We start from the raw sequence: 14,658 nt of genomic DNA, 5'->3' as shown, positions 1-14,658 counted from the left end.
CAGATCAGAGCTGCAAAAAGCTGCAAAAACCTCCATGTGATAAACACCTAGGTTGACTTGAAGGCACATAATGACATTACAACCATGCCTATATGACAAGTTGCCACCTGAGGAAAATACTTTTTAATGAACAGAGAGAAAAAGAGAAAAATTGAGGAGGCATTGTACTAATGGAAAAACAGAGGAATGTGTTTTGCAAAAGGTCTAAATATAAATTTCGGTTCTGCTGCTTGCCATGTTGGTTGCAATAATATGCTCACTACCATATGAGTAAGTGCTATTGAACTCAGTGGGTTGTACTTCTGAGTAAATAAACTAAGGAATCCATATATCCACATATCCAAAATATATCCAACGCAGTATGCCATCTTTACTAAGGACTGAAACAACATGCAGGCATCTGACTAACATTGTTTTGTTTTGTTTTTTCTCCTGTTTGGTTTTTAACATCTTGCCTGATGAAAAGCTCATGGAGCTTTGAAAGCTTGCAACAAGTATATTGTGCATTTTGGCTGGCCAGTAAAAGTATCATTGATGGATTTTTGTTTGCATTTGTTAAATGACCAACACAGGGGCTTGAGAGGCCCTTTCATAGCCGGATCGGGGCTGTGGCAACCTCATGTCACGGCCCCAATCCAGTCTTTTGAGAGTGCAAAAAGAAGGCGCAAAAATTGCTCCTTTTTGCTCCCTCAAAAGGGCACCATAGCCATGGCAGCACAGCTATATAGTGCTCTTTCAGCGTTGTATGGACGCAGTGCAGGAGGAGTATCATTGATGACTCACATCAAGTGGAGTGGAGCGCAGTGTCATGGTGCTCTGGGATGGAGCCAGGGTGTGAGTCATCCGCCCCCAGGTCAGCCTTTCAGGCCAGTCTGTACAGGGCCACAGCTACCCCTGCATGTTTTCTGTATTGTGAGATACTGCATTGTAGCTGCAACAGGGGAACCATGAAGGCCTGTGGCCTTGGACTTCCAATAAAGGTAAAACCATTTTTTTCTTCTTCTTAAATTTGGACTGAATTCACATGTTTTACCTCTACACCACCAAAATATTCCTGATGCAAATGCATGGAGACTTCTTGAGGAATCCATTGTTGTCTGCCTACAAAGAGGCCTGTGACCTCTTGGAATGGAGACATACTGGATTGCAAAAGAGGGATCCCTGTTGAGATACAAATGAACTTTAAATTTCCTGAACTTTGAAAATCTCCCTATTGCCACATGGCCATAAGGAAGAGGAGCCTGCCTGCACAAAATATATCCTCTCCAGGACACCACCTTTACAAGGACTGAAACAACATGGAGGCATCTGACTAAAATCTCCAGTTGTTTTGTCCCCCCCCCCCTTCTGTTTAGTTTGTAACATCTTGCCTGATGAAGAAGCCCATGGAGCATCAAAGGCTTGCAACAAGTATATCGTGCATTTTGGTCGGCCAATAAAGGTATCACTGGTGGATTTTTGTATGGAATCAATGGTTAGGCTCTGAATTATAAGCACTGGTTTTGCTTGGTTACCAGAACCATATTTTCTTTTACCTTCTCAGACATTTTTCTTCAGTGCCCTGAAATACTGAAGAGAGAAATTTAAAACCTGACCTTTTCTGGTTATGTTTGCCAGACAGCCACTTAATGACATTCTCAGCTGACTGCCTTAGACTGGGACTGGATTGGAGCATTCAAATGTCAAACCCAGTTTGCAGCTTTTGCTAAAAGTTTGCCAAGAGTAAAGAAACTGGAGTGTCTTCTGGGTTTGAATCTGATCCACCTGCTCTTTCATAAGGGTAGATTTCTTTTTGTTAAACTTTTGTAAAGGGCTATTACATTGCTGCAGCAGCAATAGTAGGCAAACATGTTAGATGGTGACAAGGACCTGTCTTAAGATGAATTAGGTCCCTGCCTTTAAGTCATTTCTGATGTATGGCAACCCTAAGGCAAACCTATCAGGGATTTTCTGGGTTGAGAGTGTGTCACTTGCTCAAATTCACTAGTGGGTTTCCATGCCTGTGTCAAACCCTGATCTCTAGAGTTGTAGTCCAATGTTCAAACCATTACACCATGCTGGCTCTTGCCCTTAACTTTAAACAATAACAAGATATATTTCTGCGCTGCAAACACTGGATAAAGGGTGCAATTTTTAATTTTTGCTTTAGTGACCTCAGCACTTATAAGAGTTGCATTGCATAAATTCAACAAATACAGCTTTCTCTCCGCATACAGATGTAATAATAAAGGATTCACCTGTTGAGTATTTGCCTTCATGGACCCATGGAGGGCACCACTGCATTTCAAATCATAATAATAATGCCAACCTCAGATGTACCATCTTTACTCTTACTCCATCAAGGGGAAAGATATCCTCACCTTTACTACCTTGGCTTTCTTTTTCTTGATCTTCTTTATTAGATTAGGAATTAGGGTTCTGAAAAACCAACAGTGGGCAAGTTGCTGTTGCTCAGTAAATTTATTGCCAAAACATTTCTCATTCGATGGACTCTAAAATGAAGAAAAATAGATCTCTAAACATTAATGAAGTTTTTGAATTAAACTATGAACAAGATAAAGCAGCGACATTTATAGTGAAATCTCTGCATGTCTACTCTGAATTAAGTTATTTATTTTTGAAACGCAGCAAATGGTAAGGTACGTCTCTGCATGAATAGGGATTGTATCTTGTGAGAGGATTCTCGCTGAGAATGATCCCCGCCCTTGTGCGGGTGGTTTTGCAATAATAGAAAATTGATCAATTGTTTCGACAACTAAAACTTATTAATTTGAAGATATAGCCATGTTAGTCTGGAAAATCAGTATGCAAAGGGATCTTGTAGCACCTTTGAGGCTAACTGAAAGAAAGAATTTGGTAGAGTGAAGATGTCCTTGATCCATTCACCACATCCACATATCTTTCCCACACTATATTCCAATACCCTTTCATATGAATATCTACTCTACTTGGCTGTAGGCAACAGCTTTCTTGCTGCTTTTATCCTTCAGTGACCATAGTTAAAACCGTACTTGCCACCTCATCCCCATACCCACAAGGTTTTGAATTTGTGTGTGAGAATGTCATTTCAAGCAATTTATATAGGTCTGTATCTGGATTCTCCAACATGCATTTGAGAAAATAGGCTCAAGTCTAGGAAAACTCATCTACCAACTTCCTGTTTTCAGTTAGTCTCAAATCTGCTACAAGATCCGTTTGCATAGTTACTAATTTATTAAGTTAGTTTAATTGGGTCATAACCATGCAACAAATTCTTTGCAGTGGACAGGCTTGAAAGGCCACATGTCTAAGGACTCCATCAGCAAGATTGGGAAGGATTTAAATGAAAAGAACTCTAGAATTCTGAATAACAACTATGAAAACAGTTGTTGTTATTTGCCCTCAAGTCATTCCCAATTTATGGCAACCCTATCATGCAGGTTTCTTGGCATGTTTCTTCATGCCATCCTCTGAGGCTGAGAGAATGTGGCTTGACCAAGGTCACCCAGTAGGTTTACATGGCCAAGCTGAGATTCTAACCCTGGTCTCCAGAGTCATAGTCCAATGCTCAAATATGCCATGCTGGCTCCTGAATAGCTTGAGAGAGGAAAAATTCAAGTGAGCTAAAAGAATGAAAGAACTGTAGCTCTGAGGGCGAGGTGAAGCTATGTGAACTCTGCAGATCATATGAAAGAGATATAACATTTTAGTAGTGCAAAGAACCCTGTTTTCTTTGATGTGTCCCTCTCCTAGTTGCAGGTAGTGCAGGATGACCAGATGGCATAAATGCAAAGGAGGACAAAGCACCGCAAAACGAAAGCCATTCAAGAAAAATGGAGGACATTCCAAAATAAAAGCTAAAAACACTAAGACAGTATAAAATATAAATGCATGCTTCTTAGTCATGCTCAAAATGGAGGACATTTTGGAAGTCTTCCTGGACAGGTTATAATGTAGGACAGTGTCCTGGAAAAGTAGGACTTCTGGTCACCCTGAGGTAGTGTCACTTCTCTCCCTGAATTGATCAGGTTGGGAACAGCCCATGATGAGGTCTCAGCTGCAATGGCAAGCACTACAGTGGCCTCTAGTGGTCACTCATCAAAGCCGCAGCCCTCTTCTAAATGAGGACCATTGGCTTAAAAAATTAAGAAACACAAGACACTTTCAACAAATAACTGCATGGGCAGATGCAGCTCTGTTGTTGCACATATACTTTTATCTTAAAACCACAAAATAGAATGGTAAAGGGTCCACTGCTTAGTGACCATGTTTTCCTACCTAAGGACTCAACTTTTAGGATGTTGTTGTTGTTAACTGTCCTCAAGTTGACTTCGACCGTCAGCCCTGTGGATGAGACATCTCCCCCCCAAAAAAACCCGTTTCTTCAACCGTTCTGCTCAGTTCCTGCAGGCCCAGGCCTGTGTCCTCACTGATCTAGTCTAAACATTTGGCATATGGTTTTCCTCTCTTTCTGCTGCCTTCCACCTTTCCTAGCACCATTGTCTTTTTTAATTATTCATTTTTCCTCATTATGTGGTCAAGGTAAGACAGCCTCAATTTAGTCATCTTGGCTACCAAGGAGAGTTCAGGCTTGATCTGTTCAAGGACCCAGTTGTTTGCCTTCTTGACCATCCACACTATTCTCAGTACTTTTCTCCAGCACTACATCTGAAATAAGTTGATTTTCTTCTTTATCCACTTTCTTCACTGTCCAGCTCTTACATCCATACAAAATGATGGGGAATACATGGCATGGACGATCCTCACGTTAATGTTCAGAATTGTACCTTTAGGACAGCCTCATGCAAAAGAAGACAGGGCTCCCACAACTAACAAATAAACAAGCTTGATTTATATACTGCTTCATACTGAACTAACAGTGTCTAAGCGGTTTACAACTGTAAGATAATTTGCCCCCAACAGTCTGGGTACTCATTTTAGTGACCTCCTCAGAAGGATGCAAGCCTGAGTCAAGCTTGAGCCCTTTTGCTGGTCTTGAACTCACAACCTTATGGTTTTGAGAAAGTGGCTGCAGTACAGGCATTTAACCACTGTGCCACAACTTTAATAATTACCTACAAAAAGGCATTTTATTACAGCTTTTAAAGGTGAGGATTCCTGTTCTCGTTCTCTGGGCCAACATGGATTCAAAATGTTGCTGCAATAGTAGGAAACTTAAACAAAAATCCATATTTCACTGGCAAACTGATTATTTTGCCAAGCAAAGAAGACAACCCTGATGAGTCAGGCAATAGTGCTTAGGATACACATTGCAGTAATTCTTGTAGACATATGTGTATATCATTAACAAAATGGGTTGTTGTTGTGTTTTTTGCTCCCTTGGAGAAAAAAACTTTATGCAAATATATTCTGATTTAATAAATTCATGTCATAATCTCAAGCAAATAAACTTTCTTAATCAGAGAACAGTGTTAGTATGAGCACTGTTCAATAAATAAACTACCAGGTGTAGGTTTTGCTGAGGAAGGTCAGCTTTCTAGTAGAAATGGCAGACTCAAACTTTAGCAGTCTTAATAAATGATATTCCTGTGTTTCAAAAGATATCTTCTCATATTGCAAATCAATTTGGCAGCTCAGAAACATATGCTTAACAGTGACAATTATGGAATACATCTCAGATGGTCAAAAATGCTTCATGGGCACCTTAGTTCTCCTGCCAACAGGTCTATGTCAGGGAAGGGGAGCTTCCAGATAAATACGACAGTCACAAAAGGAGTGCTTATTATTAAAATTGATTGGAATTGAACAAAAGTTGAACGAATTAGATGAATTTTTTTGGCAGCCAGAAAAGACAAAGATCTCCAAATTTTATAAATTATTGTTGAATAGAACGCTTGAACATAATACTGTAAAGGATAATATGATCAAATGGGCGTGAGATCTAGGTTGTACAATTAGTTTGGAAGAATGGCATAATGCCTGGAAAAAAAACAAATGATTTTACAATTGCTCAAGATCCCAAGGAAAATTTTCTAAAAATATCAAATAGATGGTACTACACACCCTGGAGAATTAAGAAAATGTACAATTTAAAACAAGGCAATTGCTGGAGGTGTAATCATGAGAAAGGCAACTTATTACATATTTGGTGGAAATGTAAGGAAATACACAAATTTTGGATAGAGATTTACAAATCAATCCAACAAATATTTGGAATAAAATTTCCATTTGATCCCAAATTATTTCTACTCAACATGACTTCAGTTTTAAAAACACAAGATGAAAAGCAATTTTGGAGAGTTATTTTATACATGGTGACAGCTGCCAGAACTGAAACAGCTAAATTATGGAAATCCCGACATGGGAAAATTGGATGTTAAAAATAAATGATTATAGAGAACTTGATAGAATTTCCTGTAACATTAAAAACTACAGCAAGAAGAGAAGAAAAGAGGACTGGGAGAAACTAGTAATATTCTGGGGGAAAGTATGGGGTCTAGACATAAATTTGATTGAAATCTAAAGGATATAAAGACATCAAGAAATGGTTTTAAGTAGTATGTTAATTAACACTTTTGTATCCTGATTAATAAATAGGTCTACAATGGATGAAGAATATGAGATTACAAAGATGTAAAAACTGGAGATGTATGGAGCAAAATGTGTGCTATGAACAATTTTTACTCTGATTGTATTATTAATTTGGATTAGTTTAAGGAGATGCTATTGTAGTAAACCTTAATGTAGCTATATTCCCTTTCTTTAAGTTTAAAATGTAATAATAGTTATTAGAGGTGTAAGGAAATATGGTGATGTATCATAGCAAAATGCTGTGCATGGGAGGAAGAGACTACACAAGAATGGAGTGCTTAATTTCCACAAGAGCATTCGGAAGTTAAATTTTCTGGGTTCAAGACGACAAGAAGAATCATTATGACAAGACTAGAACTTGAAACTTTATTTGAAATTTTGTCAAAATTTGAAGTAGTATCTTCTTGATTTCTGTACTTTTTATTGTAAAATTTAATAAAGATTATTTTTTAAAAAAGGAGTGCTTATTATCAGTTTTGGCTGCTATGCCAGCTGTGCTCCTTTATAGAGCTGGAGGACCTAAAGATGGTAGTGCGTGCCCTGGTAATCTCAAGGTTGGCCTTTTGCAATGCTGCACATTGAGCTATCTTTGTACCAAATTTGGAAACTTCAGATAGTTCAAAATACGGCAGATTGATTGTTGGTTGAAGTGAGCCTATTACACCTATATTACAATCACTCCATTGTCTGCCAGTTAGTCTCTGGGCCAAGTACCAAATATTGGTTATTACCGTTCAAGCCCTACGTGTTTTGGATGTAGGTTACCTAGGGGATCATCTCCTTTCGCATAATCTGCCCCATACACTCTGGGGGACATTTACTTCAACCAGTCAGAAGTACACTGGCACTTACCACAGAGAGGACATTTTCATTGGCCACCCCTACCTACACTGTGGAATTACCTGCCTGGAGATATTTGACATCTAAACATGCAGTCTGAATTTAAAATAGAATTAAAGAACTATCTCTTGCAGCAGGCCTACAGTCAAACTATAGTAATGGTATAATTTTCATTTTATGGTGGATGATTTTAATGTGTCCTATGTTAATGCTTTTTAACTTATATGTTTAAATGATTTTATGTGTTTTAATCTGTTTAGTACCCCACCCCAAGCCATGGGGAGAAGCAGATAAGAAATAATAATAATAATAATAATAATAATAATAATAATAATAATAATAGGGTGGAGACCTCCAGGGTGGGGGGAAGCAAGTAAGCAGCTGCACTTGAGATTCCAGTGGGTTGGATTAAATCCATGGGGTGGAAATAATAATAATAATAATAATAATAATAATAATAATAATAATTCCACCCCATGGATTTAATCCAACTCACTGGAGTCTCAAGTGCAGTGTTACTTATTTCTTGCCACCTTGAGGTATCCACCCCCTTTGAACACTTGTTCCACTGAGCCCTTGCTATAAAAAGGTTTATTAAACAGGATAAGCAACAGCTTTCTTGAGAGGGAAATAAATGGAAGGCTGCAATTAAGTTCTTCTAGCCCCAGGTAGGATAGAGAGAGGGGAAAGTCCATCATCTGGCTTGGATTTCAGAGGGCAAAGTATAATGTATTCAGCATGCCTAAAAGTAACACAGTAGGCCCAGACATACAATTCTCCAGATGTTGTTGAACAACAGCACCTCCCATCAGCCGGTCTTGGCCAGTATAGCCAAGGGTGAGGAATGCTGGGAGCGGCAGTGTAACAACACTGGAGGATCAACAGTTCCCACCTCTGCAGCAGGCAAATGCTTTTACCCTCAGATTGCAAATGACTAGGTGAAAAAGAGGAAATAGCATTCTCCAAGGCCACTCATAGTTTTTAGCAAAATGGAAAAAAGCTTGTGGCTAAAACAATGTTCAGGTTAGGAACCATTTTAATGTGGAACAGATAGTCTCCAAAATTAACCCAGTAACAACAATGTGTTAGAGCGATTGCTTACCTAGGTATTTGACCATTTTGGATATCTGAAATAACTAGGAGTTGGATCGTCTAAACACACTCCAAAGTTCTTCCAAATAGGATTTTTGCTTACACATAAACAGAAGTCTACATGTCTGTCTTATGTCTTACCTCTTCCAGTGGAAGAACAAATGTATCAAGTGTATTCTCAAGTAAAAGAGAGTAAGGTCTCCTTTCCTTCACCACCATAATGAGTAACAAGAGAAATGAAATCCACTGCTATGTGGTCACCCTCTTTGGACAAGGCGGCTTCTCAGAGAAACGCTTCAAGAGGAAAGCTGCAGTACGGATTCACTGGAGGTGGAACTTGGACAGGTACACCAGACTTTGAGCAGGTAGCTTTCTGAGGTCTGCTGGACAAAGAACTTCTTTAGAAAAGAACTGCCTCTGCAGGGCTTCATCTTACTTTACACAGGAGGATGGGCTACATCCACAGATAATTATTTGCCCAAGACCCCTTCAAATGGGTGGGATGTAAGTTGGTTGTAGCTAGCGTGTGGAATGTAAGTAAAACTAGAGGTACTTTTGAAATATATGCTGTGGCAGCAGGTCACTGGATCTTGTAAGAATGATGTTGCCATAGTTTTTGCAATAGTAAGTGAGAAATGTGTGATCTACAGGAAAATAACCCCCAGCCCTCAAGTGAGTCACTTGTGTTTACAGGTCTAGCTATTGTCCAGGATCCTTCACATGCTGTTTTGTAGCATATAGAGAACAGCTGTGGGGATAAGGCAGATTTAGGCAGGCAGAGAGAAGCCCTGGCAACATCCAATCAGAATGGGTCAAGCGTTAGCCAATGAGAGTGGAGTTAGTTGATATAAATAGAGTAGGAGACAGGATAGAGAGGGGGATTTGTTGGTGTTGTTAATAGTGGGATAGGGACACTCAAAGGGAGAGTTACTGTTTCGAGTACAACATGAGAGGTTGAAGAGCCTGAGAGGCTAGGTATTACTGCAGAGAAAGGCAATTAAAAGTTTAAAATGCCCAAGAGAGGGCTAAGAGTGTCCTGGGGAAAGTAAAGCGTTAGTTTCTGAGAATAGTAAGTGAAAAGTGAAAAGCATTCAGTTAATAAAAGTGTAAGCAACAAGGATATAAAAGAGAGTTTGAATAGTTTTGGGGTTACTGTAACTAACAAGTATAAGGACAAAAAACCACAAGTGTAACAAATTATGCCAATAATGTATCGACTGTGAACAACATTCCACAACATTGATACTGTATTTAGGTTAACCTGCAAATAAACTTATAACATTGTTTCAATAAAAGACTGTTTGGAGTGCTTTCAAAGATACAGTTACACACTACCAGCATCGAGGAAATTATCTTATTATTAAGTCCCCTTGAATAGTTTGGGGTGAAAGTAGGTTTATGTCATGGATAGGTGGCAAATGTGGAACAAGGTGAACAAGGTGACACAGAAGTAAAAAAAGTGTTTGTTTTTTAAAAAGAAAAATTAAAGAGGTTTTGGGCAGTGCCATGTTTTCACTGTCACAAATTGGTGGCAGCAGTGGGATTTAAAAGAAGCCCAGTGTGCTGCCATCCAAGGAAAATAGTGGGGTGAGTGGGACTCACCATCACAAAGTGGTGAGCAACATCAGGATTGGAAAGATCTGGTGGCTGAAAAGTGTGTTTGTGAAAACAGTTGTGAGAGGATCCTGAGATCTGGTGAAGGGATCCAGAAATCCAGGATTTTGTCTGAACTGGAAAGTGTAAAGTTCAGATTTGAATTTGAAAAATGGGAGTGTCAGTTAAAGTAATCACTGAGGTAATTGCTGAGGGCAATTGGTAGGAGATTACTTGGAAACCAACAACGCTGGGAAAAAAGTGTGAAATAAGATGTAAAATAAGACTGAGTACAGTCCCAGAGGTGATTTGTTTGGGTAATTGCAGGGGACTGAAGTGACACCTTAAAATAACAAGTAAAAGGTACAGGGTAAGAGTGGGTGAATCCCTCTGGAAAAAGGGGAAAGTTGGGAAGAAAGAGCACACTGAAAAATATTTTTTAAAAAAGAAGTGATTTCCAAGACTTGGGTAAAGTAGGAAATCATGGAGTAATGAGGAAACTGGGTGATTTCTGAGGTAAAAAATTGGCGTATGGCAAGAAATCATTAGTTTGCCTGAAAGAAACAAGTACCACCTTAGTAAACACCTCATTAGCAAGCACATAAAAGTATTTCTTGAGGCAAATGGTTTTGGTATTAGTGAGGAAATACTAGGAACATGTCTCCAAAGAAATCAAAACCCAAACCCCTTAAGGAAACATTTTTAAGCTAGTATATTATGTGAAAAAAATTCACCACAAGAGAGAAAGTCCATCCATAGCCAGAGCCCAGGTTGCCATATAACTGAAACACATTGGCAGAAAGCCAGAGATTCCAATGAAACAGTTACCTTGGCAATACCTGGTTGCTACAACAGGAAAGCTAGAACAGAGAGAGAGAATATGAAGATCTCAAGTGAAGAGAAAGGCCTTTTAAAGAGGGAACCGGGTGAAAAGCTTTTGCAAACTGAACAGAAGCTGGATTCTTCCATGAAGAAGTGCAGTGACATAACAGGAAAACTGGATGATTTTAAAGAAAAGATTAGGAAGCTGGATGTTTCAATAGGACTAATACAACTAGGGCTTGAACAGAAAATTAAGATACAGTATTTGTAAATTCAAGGAAAATGTAACTGTACTGAAATTAGAAAAAGAGTATTTTCAAGATCTTGTGAAAGAAAAAAAAATAGAGAAAATTGTCATTGTTGAAGAAAGCTTGGCTAGTAAAGAAAATACTATGTCAGATTTGGAGTGTATAATTTCTGATATAAAACATTCATCCAAATATTCTATTGAAACAACTACTGTAGCTAGTGCCTTAGTAAACATCTTTTGTAGACTTGGATTTCCGAGTGAAATTATTTCAAATTTGGGAACTTCTTTTACATCCAAGATAATGCAAAAACCTTGGGTAGTTTGTGGAATTAAACATTTGACTACCACAGCTTATCACCCATAGAATAACAGGCCAGTGGAACGATTTAATGAGACTTCAGTCAGAATGATAAAAGCATATATAGCAGAGAATAAAAATGATTGGGATACCAAACTCCAACATCTTTTGTTCGCTTATAGAGAAGCACCTGAAGAAAGCCTTGGTGTTTTAGTCCGTTCGAGTTATTATTTGGCTGAAAAGTGAGAGGGCCCTTGGACATTATTAGAAATGGGCGAGAAGATCCAGAGAAGAAAGAACCAGAGGGTGTAGTGACATATGTGCAAAACTTGATGAGATCTTTAAGAGATTCTTTTCAGTCTGCAGGAGAAACTCTAAAGACTGCTCAACATAAACAAAAGTTGTGATATGACTGTAACGACAACACTCCTTCACCTTATGGCTGTCCTATGGGATTTTCTAATCCCACCCCACTGCCACCAATTTATGTAACGAACCCCCTTTCTTATGTGGCAGGTTCACAGTATTATATAATATAGTAGCGTGGATATAATATATATGGCCAACAAGTCTTTAGGTAAAACAAAATATGAACTTTATTGAACAAAGGGTATGAACAGCTATTACTTGAACTGAATGACATTAAACAGCTGTTAGTTCAGGCACGTGTTACTTCGTTATATTGGTACTCTACTTTGTTACTGTTATTCCTCTTTCCCCAGATATTCTTTAACCACCTCAGGACTTCCCTGTCCCTGTTTAGGCAATTCTTTTTACTAACTCAGCCATCAATATCTCTCCGGAAATTATGTAACTGAAACCCCTCTTTCTGAGTTTGGCTACACTGAGTCTCTTGCTTCTAGACTCCCAAACTAATACTGTCCTGCTCTGGACCTATCAGACCCTTTCTTGGTCTATTATCAACACCCCCTCTAACAAAATACTGTCCCCTCAGGAACTATCGGAACACAGTCCTCTCTCTCTCTCTGTCAACATTCCAACTTCATCTCTCCACATTCTAAAACCCTAACTGACCAAACCAACTGCCAAGACGAATCTTCAAACTCTTCAACCAGCACTTGATTGGCTTAGGGTCTCTGGCTTCTGATTGGCTGGTTTGTGAGTCAGTTCATCACAATGACAAGATAGCAAGAAATAGAGACTTTTTTCCCCAGGAGATGAAGTATTAATTCTTTGGCCAATGGAAAGAGCAATGATGTAATGATATTGTGGACTGGAAAAATGATATATTATTGTATGCCATTATTGAGATGGGGAGGAGGAACTTCCAGACCCGTATTGGGAACAGAGAAAAGTGCTTAGAGTTAAGGCTCCACCAATCTTCAAGTCAGTAAGAGAGAGGGGTAGAAGGCAGAGAATGTTTCAGTAATGAGTTTAAGAGGAGCATACAAATAATTTGAATTTAAGTTGTAATATATTTAAAGTGTGAAAACAAACAACTCATTTTTTTTATTCCAGTAATGTAAATAATATGCTAAACTTATAAGATGAATATGTTAAGTAGCATAGTAAATTCAATAAATTTTGAAAGTATATTTACGGTTAAGGAATGCATAATTGCTGTTGGTTTACAAAGGAAACCTGAGGATGCATGAATTGGGAATAGTCAGTGTTGAATTGGAAATGTAGCTGAGATAACAAAAATATAAGATAAAACTGTGAAATAGGCTGGATAGTAAATAGAGTATATATTCAAAGAGTAACTTTAAACATAGCCTGAAGATCCCTAAGAATGAAAAAAATGTACCAAATATATATATATCCTCTATGTATATAGAGAGTGAAGTAAGTATATAAAGAAGGTGTAATATGTTTTAAAGTAATGGGATGTAGTGATAACCCTTTATAATAGTGATGGTCAGTATTGGAAACAGATAAATATTTAGACATTTTGGGTTGATACTGTGTAATACCTCCTTGCTCATTGCTATATACAAACCTGATAGAGGCTTGTACGAATCAATGACTTTTTGAAGAGGGGAGGTGTGTGGAGATAAGGCACATTTAGGGAGGCAAAGGCGGGTTACAGACTGCCCGTTTGGGGCGGGCTGCACCCGCCACTTCCCCCGGTGTATCGGGGCCTCAGCTGCCAGACCGGCAGCCTCCAAGGCCCCGATCCGCCGCTTTGCAGGCTGCGGGGAAGCGGCAAAAGGCCGCTTCCCCGCAGCCTGAAAAGGGGTGTCCTTGGGGCTTCAAGCCCCAAGGACACCCTGCAGCGGCGGGGAGGAGGAGAAAGGGGCCACTTGGCCCCTTTCTCCCTTGCTTTGCTGGGCGCAGCTGTCTGAAGGCTGCGCCCAGTGACGCAAAGCGGTGCCGCAAACCAGGAAGGAGCTCCGAAATGGAGCTCCTTCCTGGTCCGCGCAAAGGGCACACTAAGCGCCCTGGTGCGGACCGACGGTCACGTCCGTGCCGCCCCGTATAGAGGCAGCGTGGTCGTGACGTCATCATGGCAGCCCCCATGTGGAAGGGGAGCCGCCATTTTGTACGGACTCAGTCCGTACTAGGGTTAGGGGGGTGCGGAAGCACCGCACCTTCCTAACCCTAGTACAGACTGACTCCATACTTTCATGGCGGTCTGTAACCCGCCAAAGAGAAGAAGCCCTGGCAACATCCAGTCTGGATGGGTCAAGCGTTAGCTACTGTGTGACTGGAGTTAGGAGTAAGTATGGAGCAGGAGAGAGGATAGAGAGGGGGATTTGTTCATGTTGGTGTTGTTAGTTAGTGGGTTAGGGATCAGAACTCAAAGGGAGAGTTACTGTTTCTAGTACAACTTGAGAGGTCAAAGAGCCTGAGAGGCTAGGTATTATGGGAGATAAAGGCAGTTAAAAGTTTAAAAAGCCCAAGAGAGGACTAAGAGTGTCCTGGGGGAAATGAAGTATTAGTCTCTGAGGAGAATAGCAGTCAGTGAAAAGTGAAGCACATTTAGTTAATAAAAGTGTAAGCAACAAGGATATAATAGTTTGAATAGTTTTGGAGTTACTGTAACTAACAAGTATAAGAACAAGAAACCACAAATGTAACAAAGTGTAACAAATAAAGTATGCTAATAACGTATTGACTGTGAACACCAGTGGTACTGTATTTAAGTTAACCTGCAAATAAACTTATTACACTGTTTCAATAAAAGACTGTTTGGAGTGCTTTCAAAGAAACAGTTGCATGGTACCAACATTGAGGAAAATATCTTATTATTAAGTCACCATAGGTAATT

The 14,658-nt window shown here is 39.4% G+C and overlaps 1 protein-coding gene across 1 annotated transcript in view; it reads right to left on the bottom strand.

The window, feature by feature from the left end:
* Window positions 1-10,862, bottom strand: part of FAP (fibroblast activation protein alpha) — a 98,038-nt gene extending 87,176 nt beyond the window's left edge. The window contains exons 1-3 of the mRNA XM_089523308.1: window positions 10,791-10,862; window positions 8,605-8,843; window positions 2,361-2,492 (exon numbers count right to left, since the gene is read on the bottom strand). Coding sequence (XP_089379434.1) covers window positions 2,361-2,492; window positions 8,605-8,682 — 210 coding nt within the window. The 5' untranslated portion in view covers window positions 8,683-8,843; window positions 10,791-10,862. The remainder of the gene's footprint in view (window positions 1-2,360; window positions 2,493-8,604; window positions 8,844-10,790) is intronic.
* Window positions 10,863-14,658: the final 3,796 nt, after the last annotated feature.

This window comes from Sceloporus occidentalis, unplaced genomic scaffold, assembly GCF_023333645.1.
Source record: "Sceloporus occidentalis isolate IW3139 unplaced genomic scaffold, rSceOcc1.0.p SCAF_4, whole genome shotgun sequence".
NCBI classification, from domain to species: domain Eukaryota; kingdom Metazoa; phylum Chordata; class Lepidosauria; order Squamata; family Phrynosomatidae; genus Sceloporus; species Sceloporus occidentalis.
The sequence above is the reverse complement of the archived record's forward strand: the minus strand, read 5'-3'. Positions and strand labels throughout refer to the sequence as shown.